Here is a 22,442-nt window from a genome sequence, read left to right as displayed (position 1 = left end):
TGAGCCCTCTACACCGACCCCAGGCACTCACCTCGCCGGAATCGCGCCGGACCGGCCGCATGTGAGTTTCCTAGGCTCGCCGCGATTTCTCGTCGGCGTTGGATCTCCGGCCCTGCTAATTACCGTGGCACCTCCGCAGGAACCCTGCGAGGCTGGCTGTGGGATCTGGAAGCTCGGAGGACGGCCCTAGCCCCCGGACCACGTGAGCAGCCCTGAGCGCCACCGCCGGACCCCGCCGTCGACGCCTCTGTGCTGCAACCCCGACCGCCCCTCGCCCTTGGTAAGCTTCGGCCCGTCTCCGTGTAGCTTCTACGCTAGACCCTAGGGCCCATAGGCATTCCAGTAGCCGGAACGTTCGCGCTTCGGCGAGCCATCCCGCGCAGAGCCGCGGCGACAGTCATGCCCGGTGAGCAGAGCCCCGTCGTACCCTGTTTTTGGCCCAGGTGCATCACGCGTAACGCGCTGGACACACCCGACCCAAGCACGGGTCGAAACGACCCCCGGACCACCGGTTTTGGTGAACTCCGGCGAGTCCCGAGCCGCGCCGCCGCGGGATTCGTCGCCGGCGGTAGTGCGCCGCCGCCCCCACGCGCCCTTTTCTCCCTGGCCGTCCGATCGGTTTTCTGCGGACAAGATTAGATCGCTTACCCCTTTTGATCTGAGCCACCAGATTTGGATCTGATGGATCAAATCCGCAGATACCTCTTCGGCCTGTCAATTTTGTTAAAGAGCCCTCGGGCTTTTGCCAAATCAACCCGCAGTCCAGGCTTACTCAAAAGTATTTCAATCCAAGCCCTGTTTTTTATGTTTAGACCCCTGAGCTTTTTAGATATAGAACCCGCCATCCAGTTCTGGTAGTTTTATGCGTTAGCCCCTGGATCTTTTTGGTTATTATGTTTTTGTCCTCGGTTTTGCCCAGAAAGCCCCTGGAACTCTAGTTTTCTTACAAATAGGTAACTGGAACTTGTTTTTGGCCTAGGTTTTGCATTTTAGCTCCGTTTTAGGCGTTCTTTATGTCCACGCGATCGTTGTAACGCGTAGAATAGTTTTAGACTAGTTTAGTGTGCTGTCTCTATGTATTGATGTACTGTTTCTTAGCTTTTGGTTAGTGTTTGCTTGTATGCTTATTGTGTGTCGTGCTTTTGGCCATGTGTTCGTGAGTAGACGCTGATCCATCTGAGGAGCCCCAGTACCAGTACCCGGAGCAACCGTCTTCTGACCAGTTTGAGCAGCAGCAGGAGCAGTACGAGGAAGGCAAGTATAACATGAACAACCTATCACTTTTAAATATAATTTCATACTGCATTTTAATATTGTATGCCTATAAGGACTTTCCTAGCCACTTTATATCCTTTATATATATATCCTTGGGTTGCATTTTTGGTTTGTTGTGCTAGGTGCCGCGCTATAACACACTTGGTCCTTTTTAATCAATTTGATTAATGGTTTGTGCAACTTAATTCTGGGAGTGGCCCTCTGTGGTTCGTGCTTGGGTGGCTCACGTCTCGTTAAAATATGTTTTGTTAGAAACTTGGTTTAGGGGGCCAGCACGGTGCTTAGTGCTTGGTTGGCCACTCTCCATAAGGATTGGTTCATAGAGCGACAACTTGGGACAACAGCGCTACCACAAGACTGGAATGGGACGGTCTTGGCGTAATAATTAGGTCTTTTTGGTTTGGAGTAACTTACCTGCGGGGCAGGGGTGGTAAGCTTCTATGGCCCTTGTGCTGAGTGGCCTCGTCTGTGCTTCGTGTCTTGATGCCCACTAGACCTGCTCCATAGTCGCCGATCCACCCTCGCGGTTACTCCCTACCAACAAGATTCTTTGTAAAGGCCTCGTAGTGAGTTTGCTAGTCATCTCACCTAAGGAAGTGTGATGAACAACTAGCATAGCTCACGACTTGTGGGTAAAGATGTGCAACCTCTGCAGAGTGTAAAACTGGTATACTAGCCGTGCTCACGGTCATGAGCGGCCCAGATCCTCCTTTTAATTAGTGGGGTTATCTTCCTTTGACGAGGCAGGTTTCCCCGGGTGGCTTGGTTTGGCTTGGTTCTCAGTAGTAACATGATTAATTTTGATTAATTACTATGTAACTGGGTCTATGGTAATTCATCCACTTGTAGTAATTAGCTTTAATAAAATTTTGCCAAGACTTAAAAGCTAATGCAGTCAGTCAGCCAACCTTAGAGCCTCATAGTTTGTGTTATACTTGTTGAGTACAAGTTGTGTACTCACTCTTGCCTACTCTACTCTTTTTCCTCTTGGGGATACTCTACTGCTGCTCAGTTCCTGCTGACGCGAGGGAGTTCGCTCAGCGCTACCAGGACTACGAGGACTTCTAGGCGTTCGTCTCCCAGTCGACGTCCCTGTGGCGCCCTGCTCAGCTTCTGACGAGAGTTATCGTATATGTTTTACGCTTCCGCATACTCTGTATCAGACATTTTGTCATTAATGTAATAAATAACATTCGTACTCGCTTTATTATATCTTTTTACGTGATATGTGCTGTGATATATTATTCATTCTGTTGTATATACGTGTGACATGATCCTGGCACGTATATGATTGCTCGGTTTATGTCCTTTTATAAACCAGGTGTTACACGTTGCCCATTCAACGGTCGAGTGGTTTGCATGATAGTGGAGTTAGGTGAGATGACACACCAACTCGGTCCTTAATTGTGACAAGATGGATATCTCCCTTCCTTGTTCAACCACACAGGCACGAGCACACCATTTGGCAAATCACACAGAAGTGCAATACATCCTGTCTAAACTTATCTTTCGAATATTCCACATTTTTCCCTTCCCACACACTCACACATTTTCCTTTTATAAAACAAGTTATATCGTGTTTCAAGTCCTAAGCGCTCTAGCAGTGATTAACGTCCAAACAAATCACATTCAGACGTTAATCTAGGTGGTCAAGGAATGGTTATAACAAATCAAGGGGTGGCTATCCAACCATGTTTTCAGCAGGCAAAACATATGCAATTTTATAAAATAGGCCAATAGGTTGTGTCTATAAAAACTAGGACAAAATATGCATCTAAGGGCGGGATTGAACTTGCCGTTCTCAAATCCTTCCGGGAAGTCCTGGTCGAGGTACTGTCCTTCGGGTTCGGGGTCGCGGAACTAGTCCTCGTTCACTTGCTCGCAGTACTACTCGTCGACGGGTTCTCCCTTGTTCACACCGTGATCTACGACGTATACAAACAAACACACAATTAAGAAAAAGAATTAAAGGTTTCATCGTTGAGCTCGAATCGGAAACAATTATGATATGGAGATAGGAGTAATATTTTTGGGTGGTTTCCTAATGGCATGGCCAAAACTATGTTAGGATTGGAGTGGTAGAGTTTTAGGTCGATCGGAGATTGTTTGACACATGAAATGGTAGGTTATATAAAGGTTTAGGGGTTAAATAAGGAGTCAGGGACCTGTTTGTAATTATTTTTGAGAAGGCAGGGGCTTGATTGGTATTTTAGAAATTATCCGGGTTATCTTGAAAAAGGCCGGGGGTTTATTTAGAAATATGTTTATATGAGGGAAGGATTTATTTTGGAATATAATAAAAGGAAGGGCTTAATTTGCAAAAAGGCCAAAGGGTGGAAGGGCTCTTAAACAAATAGAATAGAGGGGAGGGGGTTTTGGGCAATTGTGCCCTTCTTCTTCCTCCTCCCTCCCATGAAGCAGAGGAGGGGGAGCAGGGCGCCGGTGGTGCCTGGGCTGGCGGCATTTTGGAGCGTGGCGGCGGCCAGGGAGTGGGGGAAAAGGGAGAGAAGGAGGGGGTTAGTTTCCCCTACCTAGCTCGAGCTGGGGTGGAGCGGGGCAGCCTGGCCACGAAGACCGACGGTGGCGGGCGGAGGTGTGCGTGGCGGCGGCGCTGCAGGGCGGGGAGGGAGCTGACGGCGGCGGTGGTGCTTGCGGTGATGGGGAGCGGCGCGGAGGAGCCCTATTTATAGGCCGGGCGAGGGCGGAGGCGAGGGCGCCGCGGTGGTGGCTGGCGGGGCGAGCTCTGCGCAGAGCTTTAATGGCGCTTGGTGCCGCGGCGGCACGATTCGCGGAGGCACATGGACGACGAGACAACTCGTCCAGCGGCGAGCGGCGCGCCGAGCACTGTAGGCACGTGGGAGGGCCCGGGCGCTGTGTTTGTCGCCGAGCGGCTCGAGCGGCGAGGTGGCACAGGAGGGCGGTGGCGGTCCGGCGAGGCTCGGGGGCGCGCGGAATGCGTGCTGTGTGCGCACGGCGCGTGGACAGGCAAGCAGGGCAGGCCGTCAGCGGCGGGCAGCGCGGCGAGCGGCGCGGCCACGCGGTGCGCACCCGTGGGCAGGGCGCGCTGAGGCGGCGAGGGGCTCGGCGTGCGGGGGGCGTGCGCGTGCAAGAGCGGGAGAGGAGCAGGGTCGGCGCGGCGGCGAGCTGCTCTGCAGCGTGCGGGGGGGAGGAGAGAGAGAAAGAAGAGAGGGGAAGGAGGAAAAGAAAATGGAAAAAGGAAAAAGAAAAAGAAAAGCAGAGAGAGAAAGAGAGAGAAAGAAGGATAGATGGGGAGAATCACGACGGTGATCGCGACGGGCGGTCGCGCGTGGGCGACAGACAGCCGAGCGGCGCGGGATGGGACGGCGGCAAGGAAAAAGAGGGAGGGGTACGGTCGGCGGAAAGAGAAGAAAATATGGAACGATGATTGGGATGGCGAAAATTTTCTGGTTAGGGTTAAATGAGCTCAACGATGAAAAAGTTTTGAAAAGAAATATTTTAACGCATGATTTAATTTGGTGAATTTTTGGGATGTCACAGTTTTCACTTTGTGAACTCTTGGAAGAACTACCAACCCCTTCATCGGGCACAACCTTCTTCTTTGTTGGCAGTACCTCGGATCCTACATTTCTCTGAGGCCTCATTCACTTGACTGGCTTCGGAGGTTTAAACCGAGGGTCGTACTTAACCCCCATCTCATGTAAACTGCGATTCATCCTTCTATCATGACACAAATAACAACAAAAGACTTATCTTCCTTCTTGCTGTCTGTAAGCCCCCAAAACCTCTTTTTTTTTAGATTAAGGGATGTCCCGGCCTTGAACACTCTCAAGATAGAGTGCCTATAGCCAAAAGAGGGATAAGACCCCTCGAGTTACAAGATTTCTTAGACTCTAAACCTCAAATGAGACTTTCACAAAAACAAAAGAAACTAAAGAACAAAGAAAGAAAGCTAGAAGACTAAGTTTCAATCTTCTTCTTCGTTCCTGCTCTTCAACCTTGCAACGTCTTTCCACAACACCAATCCATCACATCATTATCTGCTTAGAAACTTGATGTCCAGATCATCTGTGCTCGTCATATCTCTTCACGTAAACATCCACCTTTGGGAACTCCGAAAGCGACGCCACCAAAGAGGAAGCGACGCCAAAGGCGGCGTCGTCGCCAGTTTTTGGTTTTCACCAGGAGTCCCGATCGACGAAGTGATGAGAGGTACAATGATGACGCCCCAAGAAGGAAATGACGGCCACAGGCATCGTCGTCATGAGCAATGACACAATGCCAAGCAAGGCTTTCGCCGAGATCCTCCCGCCCCTCAGCCATGAAGAAGGTTGCTTCCGCCAAGAGACAACAGTAATCCGCGCCAGCACTGGCACTCGCCGCCGATGCCGCCTGCAACCACGAGGCGTGCGCCCCTATGAGCGCTGTCCCAGCCACTACGACGTAACTGGCGCACCCCTGCAGCTGGCCAGAGTAGGAAGACACCATGACAACGCCTCCAAAAAGGTAAATGACGCCTAAGGGCGTCACCGTCGTCTTGCCGGCAGACCCGACATGGCTTTCACCAGTACGTGCCCACCACCCGAGCGAGCTAGGCAGAGAGCCCTCTGGCTGCATCGCCCCGCCAGGCACATGAGCCGCACCCTCGTGTACACGTGGACATCGCCCGCAACAGGGGCACCCCGCCCGTAAGGACACCAGAATTGGTGCCCCAAGATGCCCCCGTGCACCGACGGGCCGCACCTCATGCACCACCGCCGCCGCTGCATGCGCCGAGACACCTCGCCAACCACCGCGTAGAGGGCCGGGGCTGGCAGATCCGACGGCGCGAAGGCCAGATCCACCTGCGATAGGGCCGGATCCGCACTGGCAAAGCTCCGGCGTGCCGCCCGACCAAGGGCCCCAAGTGCCGTCTCACTCGGCACCCGAGCCCCCCCACAGGCCGATTCGCCCCACCGTCGCCTTCCTCGCCGACCGTCGGGCTTCCGGAGACCTGCACGGGCGATGGTGAGGGAGGGAAGGAGGCGGCAGGAGTGAGCGGGGGAGGGGGAGGGGGGCACAGACCGCAGATGCTTACGAGCTCAACCCCTAGAACCTCTGAGGTCTCACCTCAACGAAAGATGCATAACCTTAAGCTCGTGCTAATTTCAACGTTCAAGGAGATAGTTTTGGAGGTTGAATAACGATCGGTTTTTGTGGGGTCGGTTGTTGGCTCCCATTTTTGTTTAGAATTGGTTTTTTCAATACCCACATGTGAAGCTTGAGCACCAACACTATTGGGAAGAGAGATGGAGAGAGATGCAAATGGTAGGTAAAATAAAAGTAAATAAATAAATCGCTCCACTTTAAAAATGGGAGAGTTTTACCCGTGTACCATTAAAAAAGTTTGTGCTTACTTATGTACCACTAAAAAGTTCGTCCGCACCTTTGTACCATCGCTCGAACTTTCTTTGCTCTCTGTACCATTATAGACCGAAGGAGAGGTAACGGAGGCTAACTGAGCTGCAAAAAGACCATTATATCTTTAGGTGCCTAAAATTGGTTTGTACTTCATGCCATGCTGTTGTGTGTATCATTTGGAAAATTTAAAAAGAAATGCAACCCTTTGAGGGGTGCTTCCTTGTCCCGTTAATGAAAAATACACTTTGGGCACATAAATAACCCCGTGACATAAATAATAAAGAAAATGATGATCTAACACTTCAATAAAAATGAAAAATATGTGACATCATTTGGACAGCAACACAGCTTCTCATGTGGACAGCAACACAGCATTTTCTTTGCATACATAAGAGGAATAATTCACATAACAATAACAACACCAAATATTTGTTCGGTGCACTAACATTTGACAACTAAGTTACTGGTTTCCATCACAAAAGCACTGGGCATCCAAACCACGTCCAGGATGCCGTTGCCGTTGGGGTACTCGGTGTACGCCGTCGTCATCAGCGCCGAGCGGATGGCCGCCGGGCTCCACTCCGGGTGTGCCGCGCAGAGCAGCGCCGCGATCCCGCTCACGTGCGGGCACGACCTGGACGTGCCGGAGATGATGTTGAAGCCGACGCGGCGGCTGTCGCCGGCGATCCCCGAGGGGCCGACGGACTGCGACCAGGCCGCGAGAATGTTCACGCCGGGGGCGATGATGTCCGGCTTCAGGACGCTGGGCGTCACGGTGTTGGGCCCCCGCGACGAGAAAGCCGCGACCACGGGAGACGGCTGGATGCCGACCTTGGTGCCGGCGAACACAATGCTGGTCGTCGCCTTTGGATCGGACATGGCGTAGTCCCTGATGGCGTTGCCAGCCTTCTCCCCCACGCCGGAGCCCGGGAGGATGTGCGCGTCAGCGACAAGCTCCTCGCCGTTCGCGGTGGTGTTGGCGAGAATCATGCCAGCGCCGCCGTTCTCCCCCGCCTGCTGCGGGGCTCGCTCCCCCTACGCACGGCTTGCGGCGGCCGGGGGCCCTCCTCGCGGCTTGCGCCGGGCGGCAGCGGCACCCGAGCCGCGGCGCCCCCGCGCCCGCCTGCTGGCCCGGATCCGCCGGATCCGCACCTGCTGCGGCCGGGCTGAGCCCCCTGCGCGCGGCCGGCGGCATGCTGCGGCCAGGGGAGGAGAGCGGCGGGGGTCGGGGCGGGACCAGGGTTCACCTAACCAGTGGGAACCGGGTCGGTTTGACCGGACCGGTCCGGCCTGGTTCCGGTTTGGGCCGGTACCAAACCAGCCCAAATTTAAAATTTAAATTTAAATTCAAAAAAATAAAAAATTCCTAAAAATACTTCAAGGTGCGACAAATCTAATGGTGTTAAATTTTCTCAAAAATTCATTCATTTAGTATAGTTTGCGGGGATTTGAAGTTAAACAAAAAAAGTGTGCATACAAAAGTATACAAATACAATGTAAAAGTAGTACAAAAGAGGGTTGGAGGGTTCATTTAGACCTAAATATGTTATACAAACATTTATTTAGTATACTTTGCGGGCATTTGAATTTAAACAAAAAAAATTGAATTTGACCGGTTACTAGTCAAACCGGCCAGTATACCGGTCTAACCGACCGGTATACCGGTACGAACCGGTTGAACGGCGAAGTTTAAATTCAAATTTGAATTTGACCGGTTCCGACCGGTAACCGGCCAAACCGGACCGGTATACCGGAACCGGACTCCTCCGATTTGGCCGAACCGGTTGGGAAGGTGAACCCTGGGCGGGACTGAGGGAGGCGGCGCAGAATCAAGTCAGACCGAGACCCACTTGGAAGGGGTTATTTACATTTTTACAATCATACCGAATGACACTCATCCAAATATCACTCTTACAATGACGCCTATAATTTTACCACTTTTAACTCGTGGCTCTTACATATTTGCCATTTTTGCTGATGTGGCACGCCACAGCGGCGTACATGCTGGCACACAGTCAGCAAGAGCGTGCGAAATGTCGTGACTGCCCGTGACCTGCACCTCTCTTCTCCATCTCCGACAGCTGGGCCCTGCAGATCCTCTCACCACCAGGTGGACCTCACTTGTCAGATTCTTCTCCTACCTCTGGCAGGTGCGCACGGACGCCACCCGCCTCATCCGAAATGGCCCCGCCCGCCCCGGCGAAGTGCCCATCCAGGCGCAAGAGAGGTGCAGCCTTCTGAGCGGCCAGGAGCTGGAGCTTGTCGGCCCCTCGCGCGCTGGTGCTGGCCGTGGCGACCGCGCCCACGGCGGCCGCGAAGTCCGCGCTGCGGCTGCCGCCCGCTCCGTCGTGCAGGCAGGCGTGCCAGATTCGGCATCGATCTGGCTGGCTGGGGACGAAGGCCCAAAGTCAAAATGAAGATAGAATGGGAGCAACGGTTTTGCACATGAGATTCTGATTTGTGCTAGACTGCTAGTGTTGTTCGGAATACGAGTGATTAAGATGCTTTTCACTGGAACATGTCTGTTAGATCCAAATCCAATCGACAGACGCATTGGTCGAGTCACCCATCGGTGTCATCGCCTGCCTCAACGGCACCACGGCAGCCCAAATCAAGCAGGAGCAGGTCAGCTGTAGCAGCACCAGGACCAGCACGGGTCCTCTCACGCGGCGCGCTGGTCCTCAAATCATCTCCCAGCAGTAGCAGCACCAGGAGCAGCGCTGGTCCGAGGACCAGGGGGCGTGCCGTGTGCGGCCGGCGAGCAGGGCGGGCATCCTGGCCGCGGCGCGGGGCCAAGGGCGACCAGCCCCTCGCGTGCTCGCGCGTCTTCCCGCCATGGCCTGCTCCCGAGCGTGCGCCTGGAGAGGATGGCGCTCCCGAGCCATGGCCACCGGCTGTGCGCCGCTCCCAATGCCCACTGGCCCAGCGGCGCGGGGAGCGGAGGCCGGAGCATGGTTTACCAAACCGTCGGTAACCGGACCGCTTTGACCGGTAACCGGTCAAACCGGTCCGGACCGGTACCGGTTTGGTCCGGTATGAAACCGGCCAAATTTTAAAATTTGAATTTGAATTCATAAAAATGAAAAAAATTTCTAAAAATATTTCAAGGTACGACGAATCTAATGGTGTCAAATTTTCCCAAATATTTGATCATTTAGTATGGTTTGCGGAATTTAGAAGTTAAATCAAAAAAGAAAAAGAAAAAAACGACGGCCCATTAAGGCCCATCGCGTGGCACAGCGTATTTAACCTATCCCCAAGTGTCCCGCAGCCTCAACCGCCCCCGTCCGCTCTTCTCGCCCCCTAGGCACCCCTGTCCGCCGCCAGCACCCGCCGTCCGCCGCCCTGACCCGGCCATCCGGCCCTTGAGCGCGGCTAACCGGTCCCCCACACCGGTAAGCCGGGCCGGTACCAGATCTACCGGTACCGACCGGTTAGCCGCCCTTGGACGCCGGTTTACCGGCCCGGTTAGGCGGTAAACCGCCACGAGCGGCGGTAAGCCGCCGGCAGGTCAGGTTTTCCCCCCCTAGGATTTAGGTGTATTTAGATGATTTTTTTTAGGATTTAGGTGTATGACTTAGGTATATTTAGAATGTAGGTAAGATTTAGGATTTAGAATGTTTTAGGATTTAGGATGTTTTAGGATTTAGAATGTTTTAGGATTTAGGTGTATTTAGATGATTTTTGACACTATGACTTAGGAGTTAGAATATTAGATGATATATTTTTGTTGTCCATGTATGCAGATAGACAATGGCAAGCAGAGATGTTGTATGGGAACACGGGGAAAATCTTTATCCCGGATGGCGATGCAACTATTGTCGTACGCAGAAAGGAGGAGGTGGTGCGACTAGATTGAAACAACATTTGGCTGGGCGCGGGGCGGAGGTGGTCCATTGCAGGAATGTGCCACCTGATGTGCGGGACTTCTTTCAGCGTGAGTTGGATAGGGCAAAGAAGGCAACTGCTGACCGGGCTCGAGAGAGGTTGAGACGGGAGAAGGCTGCAGCGGAGGGAAACTATCCCGGTGATGAAGAAGATGAGGAAGCTCAGGTGCAGCGTGCCATGGATCTATCAAGAGCGGAAGCAGAGTTCCGACGGGGGGTGGAACAGAGAGGAGGTGCATATGAGCGTGGAGGGGGTAGTGGTTCGACGAGGGGGAATGTTATGCAGAGGATGTTTCGAAGGTCCACTTCGCAGAGGGAGAGTCCTGTGGTGGAGGACTATAACTTGGCAGCTGGTGGGAGAAGAGGAATGATGCAACCAAGGATTGATACAGGCTCCTGGACGCAGAAGGGTAAGAACGCAAAGGAAGCTATTGGTAAAGCTTGGTCAAAGTTTTTTCATATTGCAGGAGTTCCTGGAAGACAGGCTGACAGTCCATACTTTATCAGTGCGGTCAGGGAGACACAAAAGTGGGGTAAGTTTTCTTTCATTGCAATGATACCTATGAGCGTACATCCTTGTATCTCATGATTTTCATATGGTTTGCAGGTGAAGGTATCGCATCACCCACTGGACGGGATATTGATGGCAAGTACCTTGATCAGAACGAGGTATCCGACTTGAGGAGGTATCCTGCCCACTGATGCGTGAAGAAGGTGATTTCATTGACCAGCTGGCCCATCTTTCTTTCTATGATGAGAATAATCCGGTGCGGGAATGGATGGAATATGGTAGATCTAACCGGGCTCCAGTTCTGGACGAGGATGATGATGACGGCGACATCCCTCTCCCGTCCCATATTGTCAGAGATCAAATAAACGAGTCAGATCTACGTGAGGCTACGGGGAATGATTCCATTAGCGATTGGACACGTACAAATATAGGTGACACTCACCTAGAGAAGAGAAAGTTGCAGAAGGGACCTAAGAAGGGTGACCCGAAGCGTCGAAAAGGCAAAGGAACAGCAAAACCAGTGAGCAGCGACACCGAGACTGATGATGGCAAAGGTGAGCGTAGTCCTCCATATCAGGAGTCCGAGGATAGCAGCTCGGCCGATGATGGTGATGATGGTGACGGTGCTGAGCCTGATGCTGCTGGTGGTGGTAGTGGTGCTGCTGCTGCTGGTGGTAGTGGTCGTGCTCGTGGTGTTCGTTTCACAGGTATACATTGCACATACAAATAGACACATATTTCTGACTATTGACTACTAATTATGAAATATGGTTGATTGTAGGGGAGACAATTCACACATGCTACTCAGGACACCGACCATGGAGCACCGCAATCGCAGAGGAGAACAGGTGGACCAACGGACTATGATAGTCCACAGCACTCTTCTTCCTCCTACAGCGATTCGAGGCACTCTTTTCACTATCCCATTCCTGACATCAGCATGCAGCCACCGACGAGATGGGTGTACGAATGGGAAGACCCCCATTTTTACACTATGTTAGTTTAGGAATGACAGACAACATCGGCGTGGACGGGCCAAACTTGGCAACACTACAAGGCTGAGCTGCTTAGAGTGCGAGGTATCGCTTTGATGTCCAACGCCGAATACCAAACCGCGTCCCAAATGGGGGTCTTCCCATTTCTACGTTGAACTTTCGTTTCATGTGTCTAGGTGTATGACTCTGTATTTGTATGCACGCTTATTATTATTGTATTTGTATGTATGATTATAACTTGTTGCTTTGGTATGGTCATTTACATTAAAATGTGCATAGCTCATACCGAAATTTTCTTTTATTTTACACCGGGATCTATTTTTCAAGCGGTGGAAAACTAACCGGTATACCGGTCCAACCGGCCGGTTTACCGGTTCGAGCTGCCCCTCCCACATCACCGGTATACCGCCCAAACCGGCCGGTAAACCGGCCCGGCCGGCCGGTATACCGGTCCGTACAGTTTGAACGCCGAGATTTGAATTCAAACAAATTCAAACGGGTTTTTGTCCGGTTCCGACCGGTAACCGGCCTAACCGGACCGGTAAACCGGTACCGGAGCCCGGCGGTTAGGCCGGTCCGGTCGGAAATTAAAACCCTGGGCCGGAAGGAGAGGATGGGGAGGAGCTTGGTGACCGGGCTGGTGACAGAGGTAGAAGACGAATATGACAAGTGGGGCCCAACTGGCCGTGAGAGGATCTGCAGGCCCAGCTGTCGGAGAGGGAGAAGGGAGGAGCAGGTCAGGGGCAGTCACGACATTTTGCATGTCTTTACTGACTGTGCGTCAGCATGTATGCTGTCGTGGCGTGCCACATCAGCAAAAATGGTAAATTTGTAAGAGCCGCAAAATAAGAGTGGTAAAATCGTAGGCGTTATCGTAAGAGTGATATTTGGATGAGTGCCATCTGATATGATGGTAAAAATGTAAATAACCCACTTGGAAGAGGATAGGGTTACAAGTGCAAAGAGTAAAATGGGTTTTTCCACTGGACAATTCTATCTGTAAGTGCTCTTAAACCGTTAAATTGTAACGAAAGGTGGATGGAGTGGTACAGAGGACAAAGAAAATTCAAGCGATGGTACACAGGTGCGGGCGAATTTTTAGTGATACACAGGTAAGCACGAACTTTTTTTAATAGTACGCAGGTAAAACTCTCTGAAAATGGCGCCCATATATCATCCTTTATATTCAGGTGGGAACTGAAAAAAGAAACTGAGATTAGATGTTTCGACGGGCCCGCCTGGCTTTGGTTCAGGTGAGTGTTCGAACCTGCCAGGTGGGACCTAGCTGCCAGCCTCATGTACCAGCATGGTCCCACCATCAGACAGCGATAAACCCTGAGGCGAAGAGTCTCAAGAGATGACAAAGAGCGAGCGCAGAGGGAGCGGAAACGAGAAGGGAGAGGGGAAAAGGGAAAGATGGCGGCTCGGCGAGGGCGGGAGTGGGATGGGGACGAGCTGGTCGGTCCGCCGCAGACACCTCTCGCCGCACCCGTCGTCTGCCTCCTGCGCTCCGCCGGGGACCTCGCTGCCGGTGCCTTCGTCGGCTCGCTCGTCGGATATGGTGCTGCTTTCTATTCCCATCTTATTAGCCCGTTCCAGTTCAAATTAGAGTCGTGCTGGTTGTCGAGCTTGGCTAGTTAATCTGGGGATGCTCCGCTTCGTGCCTAAAACTTGACTCCAGCCCATTTGCTGTGAAAGGGGTTATAGGGTATCGTCGCTACGACTACGGATGGTGTTCGATGTGTGGTAGGGTAGGGTGGGAGGGGATTGCAATTGCTATTATTCTACCTTGAAACCTTTGTTCCAATCATTTGTCGAAATTCGATAGACCTTAAGCAATTGCAACATTGTCATATGAGGGTCTTTTTTATTTTTGACGTACTAGTGACTGGTTCAGAAATTTGTTGTCCTGACGACACTGGAGAATCCTAACAGGAATGCATTGTTATCACGATTCAGAAGAGAAGGGTATTTTGTTTGACGTGAGGTTAGTGTCACAAGAGATGACACATTTCACTAGAAGCGATAGCTTTGTTAGAATAGGGCCTTACTGTAATCTCAACCTCCACATCCATTCTGGAGCTCTCCATGCTTTGTATGGGTCAATGCAAATGGGCTCCTTAATTGCCTAGGGAAGTAATAGCCAACTGCCAAACTGAGTATGGAAGAGAGGAAGAATGAAAAAACATTGAATCTTCATTTCTGAAATCTGGTGTTAGAAGAAATAGAAGTATTCCGTTGTCTCAGGACTTACCTAAAATGAATAAATGTGTGCGTGCGGGAGTTGCTTAATTTGTTGCTTGGAGCCTTGGATAAATTCTCAGCACTTTACATCTCCTGTTCTACATAACCAGCAAAGCTTCACTTTTCATGTGACACTTTTTCATTCCACTAGTCTTAGTTTGTGCTAGTTTTCCAATATGGACAAAAACATAATGTTCTGTTAGATTTTGAACTTATTTGTATTATTTGATTTCTTTTCCAGGCAAAGGTTTGATCACGAATCAAGGTATGAAGGCTTCACTTAGCAACGCTGGATCGTCTGCCAAGGTTAGTTGATCATAGTGTTCATGTATATATTTTGGACATAGAAAGTGCAGTATCCTTTCATCGGGAAGGTTGCTCATAGGACCTTTTCTTTGTATTAGACTTTTGCAGCTCTTGCTGGTGTTCAAAGTTTCATAATGTGCTTATTGAGAAGACTGCGTGGGAAAGATGACGGTAAGTACTTTACTTTAGATTTATTACTGTATTACCATATAAAGATGTAAGCATGCATTTTCAATGAAATACTATCCATTGCAGTGATCAATGCTGGTATGTCTGGTTGTTGCACAGGCCTTGCTTTGAGTTTTCCAGGTACAACTATGTTTGACCATAGTTAGCAATTGTTTAGAACTTTATCCTCGGGAACACTGCATTGTTTGTTCATACTTTTTCGATCTACAAACAGTGCAACTGATGCTAGATGATATATCTATAAATTTTTTAGTTGAGCTAGATGATATTTCTTTAAGCTTTTTGTTTTTTCTCGTATCTACTGTTCAAGTTACCATTGAGTTATTTTTTGAGATATTATTGCCTTCCTCACTTTTCTTGGTATCTTGGTTTGCTATTTTTGAAATATTATTACTTTTCCCCATTCATGGGGACATCTTAAATTGTCTATTTTGGTACCAACTGGAACCACAGAAAATTGCATAATTCTTAGAGTATTCATTATTCATTAATGACTTTGGTTGTTTTATCGTCAGTTTCATCATATGTTTCTATAGGTATAAAAGCTGAATGTCTAGAGAATTGTTGACAGAACAGCAACCTTGTTAAGTGAACATGTTTAGAAGACTATTTCTGCTGCACTGTTCCTATTCATTCAACTCTGATCATTCCACAGACTATTTTGAAATTATTTTCTGTTTGTTTGAAGTTTGCATGTAACCAGATCAGCATGCAAATCGATAAGAAAAGTTGTAGAATAAATCAATAACAGAACTAATCCCATTTTGAGCCTGCAAGTTGAGTAGCAAACGTTCTATACTGAAAACCTTATGGCGCTTATATGCCTACAAATGCTTGCATTTTGTATCCCTGAGAGTCCCTTGATGGTTCAGGGACTACAGGTATGAACTTACTTTACTGTCCGTGCTCCTTAAATGCTAAATCATCGTATGGAAAATTTGGAATTAAAGATATGCCAAGCCCCTTTTTTATTTGTAACAAAGGTGTATAATGGTTGAAGCATACAATGATGAAATATGTCAGGCTAACCTGATTTAAGGTGATGTTCTTGATTTACCTCTTATGGAAAATTTGTAATATTTTAAGTATTATTATTATGTGATTGGCATATCTATTGCAGTAAAATCAGGTTGTTTTCTTTGCTGTACTTCTTTCATAACAATGAATTGTTCATGCATAGTGCATTTCTTTCATGTATTGTGATCATTTTGGCATTCTGCCTCAGTTAAGCAAGTTTTCGTAACACATGATGTCAATACCTAATATACTATTATGCTGTGCCTTCAGGTGCACTTCCCTATTGAAAGCAAGTATGGCTAGGAAGATAATAGATTGATTGTGGAGGAAGACCCCTCGTACACAAATATTGGCTTATAGAAATAGAACCAATCACAGGATCCTTGCCTAACTAACAATCCTTATCATCAATGTTTAAAATCTCCAGCTATGGCAGTTAGCGGCTGGATTCTGCAGCCGCTAAAAACGCTATAGCTGGCTATAGCTGCCGCTAATCCAATTTAGCGGTTTTGTTTATACACAACATAAATCAATGAAAACAAGAAAAAAAGGGAGCAATTAGGAATTCAGGACCATTACTTAACATAACAAGTCACAAGCTCCAAAATCTGTCACTACCCTTTATACATCGGCTCCAAACCCCATCTATCCAGCATTGAATCTAGCAATCTAACGTAAAGAAAAGAACAATAAGAACAGAGGACACGACAGCAAGAAGAGAAGGGAACTTGCACGTCTGTTGCTCCGGCTGGGAGTTGGGACAGAAGATGCTGCAGCTTGGTCCTTCCTTGCCGCCGGTCACAGCCACTGCAACCACCGGTCGAACTGGACGCCATCGCCGAAGCTATTTTGGGGGGAGAGGAGTGCGAGGTCGTCAACGCGCTGGTCTTCGTCGCCACAGGTAGCATGCGTCATCACCGCCGTTCGCAGTTGCCGCCGCCGCCAGTCAGAGCAGCAGCAGCAGCCGCCGCCACTCAGGGGAGAGGATTTGGGCATTTGGTTTTGGCTAGGGTTGGGTTAGAGTGGTGTGGACGCTCTGTTTTTGGCCCGCGCCTGCTGGTTTTGGTCCTGATGCTCTTGATTTCAGCTCGAATAAGTAGCGTAGTGGCGCTAAATTGTCTGTGTTTTAGCGGCAATAGCACACTAACTGCCGCTATTGGCGCCAGCAATCGCATAGCGTTAAACTGCATCTCTCTTAGCTACGGTGCCGCTCAGACGCTATAGCCGGCTATAACGGAAGCTATAGCCGGCTATTTAAAACTTTGCTTATCATTCAAGGAAGGGGGAGGCGCCTTGCCGAAGGCAGATGCAGCCGTCCGCCCCAAGACCCATGTAGCCTGACTAATATGCCCCTGATTACCATGCTAACATCTACCATAAACCAACATGAATATAGGCCATCAATGTCGTGCCTGTACTATGTCCATGGGAATTATTTTTTCCAGAAAAATGCATTACAAGAGAAAATAAGAAAATGAATAAATCAATATCATTGAAGTTTTTTCATCCACTGTTGGTGGTCACCTGATGGTGTCTCTGCGCAAACAACAAAGACATGCATTATTTTGCCTGATAGTTCTTTGCATAATTAAAACATTTGTGGAGTTGACTCTAGTCACCATCAAAGTGCGTCAATTCCTGAGGCATACCTTAAAATAAATATTTTGTGCAATGCACACTGCAATATCTGTCATATGGATTTAATGTACCCTTCAATATCACCCCATTCAATATTTATTCTAATTTTAGAATTGGGAAGATTTCGTATATAAGTAAAAGGGCAATAACCTTTGGATTTGAGCTTGTTTAAGATGCTCTGGACTTGGATTGGGTAAAAAGGGATTTTCATGCCTGTTAGGTTTAATGGCAGTCTGTTCTGACAAATAATCTTATTTCTGTAGTGTTCATCTAACACTTTTGCAGTCTATTACTACCATTATCGTTTAAAATGTTAGGTGGGTCCAATGTGAGGTGTACCCTAGGTCTGATATGGGTGAGAAAAGTTTTCATAAGTTTTTGGTCTTTATAGTATAGATAGAATCACGAAATTGACTCTGGGTCAGCATCAAAGTGTGGTTATTCCTGAGGCATACCCTTAAATCAATATTTTGTCCAATGTACACTACAGTGACACTTAAATATCATCCCATTCAATATTTGTTTTGAATTTAATTGGGAAGATTTTGTGTATGTGGAAAGGCTTATCTACCTTTGGGTTGAGTCTTGTTTGGATGCTATTCAACCTGTAACATTTTTTAAGATACCCTGGACTTGGATTTGGCATCTAAACTGGTTTGGAATCAAACAGCAAACGATCTTGTAATGGCAATCTGTTCTGACAAATGGTCTTGTCTCTGACAAAAGTTTATCATATACACAAAGACATTTAAGCTTAGTTATTATTGCACTCTTTTAGTTATTTTACGAAAGACAAACCATTTAAGCTAGCAGACATTGTCTTCATTGGTACTGAAATAGTAACATTAGACAGCAAGCTGTACTTTTGATCTTATAGTACAATAGGTGTGACGAACAGACACCCTGAATGATAAGTTACGATTAAAAGGGTATTCCCAGTTCCACTCTCATATGTTGAGGCTGTTACATTTTCCCAGTTGAAAATCAATTTGGAATTTCACATTTCTGGAATTATTAATTGTAAGATGCATGAACTGTGTTCTCCCACCATTAACACCTCAATCTTTCTGCTAAACCAGGTGCGCCCCAAGCAATGTTCCACAGCTGCGTCACCTTCGCAGCATTCTCATGCATAATGGATGGGCTCAACAAGCAGCAGGCCGCCATGGCCCTCACACTTGATGGGAAATCCTCATTTGCCAAGAGCCAGGAGGCCAGCGTTCTCCCACCTTTCACACTTCCCCCACTTCTGGATGCTTCGGACGCTTTAGCTTCACTGTGCCAGACCCATGTTAAGCCTAAACACTAGACTTTGTTGAAGTCTGATTCCCGAAAGAGAGCGATCCGTAGGTTCTCTATGTGTGGTGGTTTAGCATTCTGAATTTGTGACCAGTGATGTGGATCCATTTCGGCGTTGAACTTGGATCAGGTTTGGTAATTGTAGTGGTGTCATAGCGCAAATGCCCAATTTTTGTATCTAGTATCCATGATGCAGTTTGTAGGAAGCGCACTGAAGAGATAATTACTATATTCAGTGTTTAGGTTCTGTTGCGATGTCAACCTCTTGTGCTATCCTCTGCACCATTACCAGTCAGATCCAGCTAAATCTCATGTTAAACAAAGCTTGGTACCATTATCCTGATCAGATCTATCGAAGGTACATACATTCAGTGAGTCGCCCATTGAGCTTTATACAAGAGAGGTGCACTGAGGAGCTGTTCAAGTTGACCTGCCATCAATTGCTCCCAGAGGTGGAGTCGGTGTATAATTGTATTCCCCAGTGCATCAAATAATTGTGGAATCGGTCGTATAGTGGAGGCCGTTCCCTGCCCACCCTGCTATGCTACTGGTGCCATCTCCACCACGAGTTGCTTTCTCAGCCTTCACATGGACAAAGAGGCGGCTTGGGGTGCCACTCGGGCAAACCCTAGACAGATCAATACCATTTGAAGAAGCAAAATCTTTGCGTAACTTTGCTTGAAACTTGAGGTGGAAGAGAATATTCTGACCCAACTGCAGCGTGACACGTCAGTAACTGGAAGAAAATCCTTTTTGGCAGATCCACCTACGGAAAGAGCTGAGCGCTGCAAGTTGGTCGTAGCCCAAGCGAGAGAGAACGAGGCCAAGGCGGCGACGGGTGCAGCAGCAGAGGGGAATGACGTAGCTAGTACAGTCAGTAACTGCTAAATTTTGTATCAGGCTATCTACACTATTTCTCCTCTATATCTATCATCTAACTAGAATATTTTATTTTAGTCATCGAGATTCTCTTCTCTACGTCACATTCTTCTGCATCCATCTATCCTCTACATTTCTTCTCTATACCAATTACCACAAGTGAGATCCACATGTCAATTTCTCTCTGTCTTTTTTTAATTTCACTCAACCCCTCCCCTCCCCCTCCCATTCTCTCTTTTTTAATTTCACCTAACGCCTCCCCCCTCTCTCCACCTTCTCCGTCTCTGGATCCCCACCTCGCTCCCTGCGGTGAGGGCGGAGCGCAGGGCGGGCGGAGCGCAGGGCCAGCGGCGAGTGGTGTGTGGCGGCAGCGGCGGGCGGGCAGGCTCTGGCGGCGGTGCTCCAGCTCGCCTACGGCGGTGGTGGGCGGAGCCGACAGGTGCTCTATCATACCGAACCCAATCGGCGCGCGTACGGTGCGCTCGTCATGCCAGTCAATTTGACCTGTAGTTGACAAAAAAAAGTAGACGTTAAATTTCGGGGGAGGGGGGTATCGGCTAGCCAGCCAATAATGATGGGTGCGCGCGGATCGGCCATCGTACAACCAATTTGTGGGGGAGACAAGCCATGTCCGTGGTGACCACTGTTCGCCTAAACGGTCGTTTAGCCTGTTTACACACTGTTTAAACGCTAAACAGTTGCACACCGTTTCCGTTTAATCCGTTATTTTGACCGTTTAAATGGCTGTTTTGCCTGTTTAAACACCCGTTTTGCCCGAATAATGGGCTAAACGGAAGGTGACCGACTGTTTACCGTTTAGCGTTTAGGATAACACTACTGGTGACGCAACCTACAAACAACACCTAGATCTTGCTCCGATCGGCTGTGGTCAGAACTGACACGATAAGAGCTGATAGCAAACACATCTAAGTTGGATAACTTGTGATGTAAACTTAGAGCAAACTAGATTAAACAAATCAACCTAGCAGGATCTAAGCATATATCGATAACTTGGTGGTAAAAGCAACCACTGTTGACACCGTTTTTTGACACGTGTCAAGGAAGGTGATTTGGTGAAGGAGAGGTTGCCGATTTGAAAGAAACAAAAAGGTGTACAGTATCAGTGCTGGCCGATGGAGTGCAGCCGATGGGCCAGAAGAATATTCCATGAAGATGTTGATCCGCGTGGTTTGGTGATCGGCCGATGAGTCAGAAAGAAGGAAAAGGAACCCGAATTCTACGAGGATTCTGATGATTCAGTTGTAATCTTTAGGTAGTTTATTTTTAGAAAGACTTTTTTGCTTTTTAGTCAAGTAATATTTATCGTAATCGGCTAGGACTTGGTAACGCAAGGTTATATATATCAGTTGTACAGGACCGGAAAAAGTTGATACACATCCAATACAACAAACCCTTTACAATTCCTTTGCACTTTTCTTTTTCGGCGACTTCGCCACTTTTCTTTTTTCGGCGAGTTCTTTCAAGTTGATCAAGAACGTCTCACATTCGAGCGACTTGATTTGCTGGTGAGTTTTCATTTTACCGAGTATTTTTGAGCTTTAGCAACCGGGCGTATCGCTGTGGCTTCGTTCAAATCTATTCAAAAGTTATCGAGTTTATCTAGGCTTTGATCTTGGGCGCATCACTATTTTCTCGTCAAGATGTATTCATAATTTATCGATATTGACTAGATTTGTAGGTCTTTTCCTATGTTTTTGGCCATTATCACATATATTTGCTTAGAAATATATTAGATCGGCTATAGAATTCGCAGTAACATCTCGTTATCATAAAGGCCAGTTTAAATCTGTTTCGAGCTACATCGTCTAAGTTACACATTCGTAGCTTAGACCTTGTTACACACGTGCAATCGGCTATTCCAAGCTGATTTTGTCGTTTTTCACATTGGCTGAATCTGCCGACGCGCTCGTTTACTATGCACCCGCATTTAATATTTGTTTGTTGTTTTCCCTATCGGCAGAGCCTGCTGATACGCTTGTGTGAGAGACATTCGGAATTCCAGCCGATACGCTCTCGAATTTGACTTTGTTTTATCCCTTGTCAATTACAGGTCAAATTGACTAGCACGCTTGGTTGACTTTCCGGAGCTTGGCGAACACTTGCCCTCGGATTAATCCAGTGTGTTGATTTTTGCGTCAACACATCTTTTGGCACGCCCGATGGGACAGGAAACTTCAACATGGTGAAAATTGGTGTTGAATCTGAAGTCAGTGAGGACAACTACGTCCCTGTTGATGAAAGCAAGCTCAAAGAAGATCAACAGAAAGAATATCTTGAAGCTGTCGAAAGATACAAGCGTGAATGCCTCAAGTCATACAACACGACTAGGTCTGTTGATGTGATCAAGAAATTTGATTTCCCATCTTTCCGGCCATTGACAGAGGCGCAACGTGACAATAAGATGATAGATGCGGTGTCTCAAGTTGTGGCACAAGCATTTGTCAAGAGCGCAACAGTCATGGAAAACACGGTGCACAATGCAGTAGTCTAGACTTTTGCAGAAGGCACGTTCCCAGGTTGCATGGGTCCTTGTTACATACAGCCAGATCAGATGAACTATATCCCTCTGGAAGTGTCTATGGCAGCGGCTTTGTCGGCTCAGAATAGCCATACTACTACTGCAACATCGACAACTCCGGCTACTCCAATCTTTTCGACTCCCAAGGCTACGCCTACAGTTATGCAGGGAGGATCTGCATCTAGATTTCCAAAGGGATAGAATCCGGCTACTGGATATGGTATGCCACCAGATTTCTTTACTTCACAATCTAATGCACAGTTTAATGCATCGATTTCTCAGCT

At 48.3% G+C, this 22,442-nt stretch overlaps 1 protein-coding gene across 1 annotated transcript; it reads left to right on the top strand.

Annotated features, from left to right (window-relative positions):
- The first annotated feature begins 13,409 nt into the window (after positions 1-13,409).
- LOC120651236 (mitochondrial import inner membrane translocase subunit TIM22-3-like) lies at positions 13,410-19,001 on the top strand. Its single transcript, XM_039928662.1, has 5 exons — positions 13,410-13,608; positions 14,533-14,597; positions 14,696-14,768; positions 14,853-14,906; positions 18,521-19,001. The coding sequence occupies exons 1-5, from the start codon at positions 13,464-13,466 to the stop codon at positions 18,748-18,750; spliced, it is 567 nt and encodes a 188-aa protein (XP_039784596.1). The 5' UTR covers positions 13,410-13,463; the 3' UTR covers positions 18,751-19,001.
- Positions 19,002-22,442: the final 3,441 nt, after the last annotated feature.

The sequence above is a fragment of the Panicum virgatum genome, chromosome 9K (genome assembly GCF_016808335.1).
Source record: "Panicum virgatum strain AP13 chromosome 9K, P.virgatum_v5, whole genome shotgun sequence".
In the NCBI taxonomy this organism is placed as follows: Eukaryota; Viridiplantae; Streptophyta; class Magnoliopsida; order Poales; family Poaceae; genus Panicum; species Panicum virgatum.
This window is presented reverse-complemented; position numbering and strand designations above follow the sequence as displayed.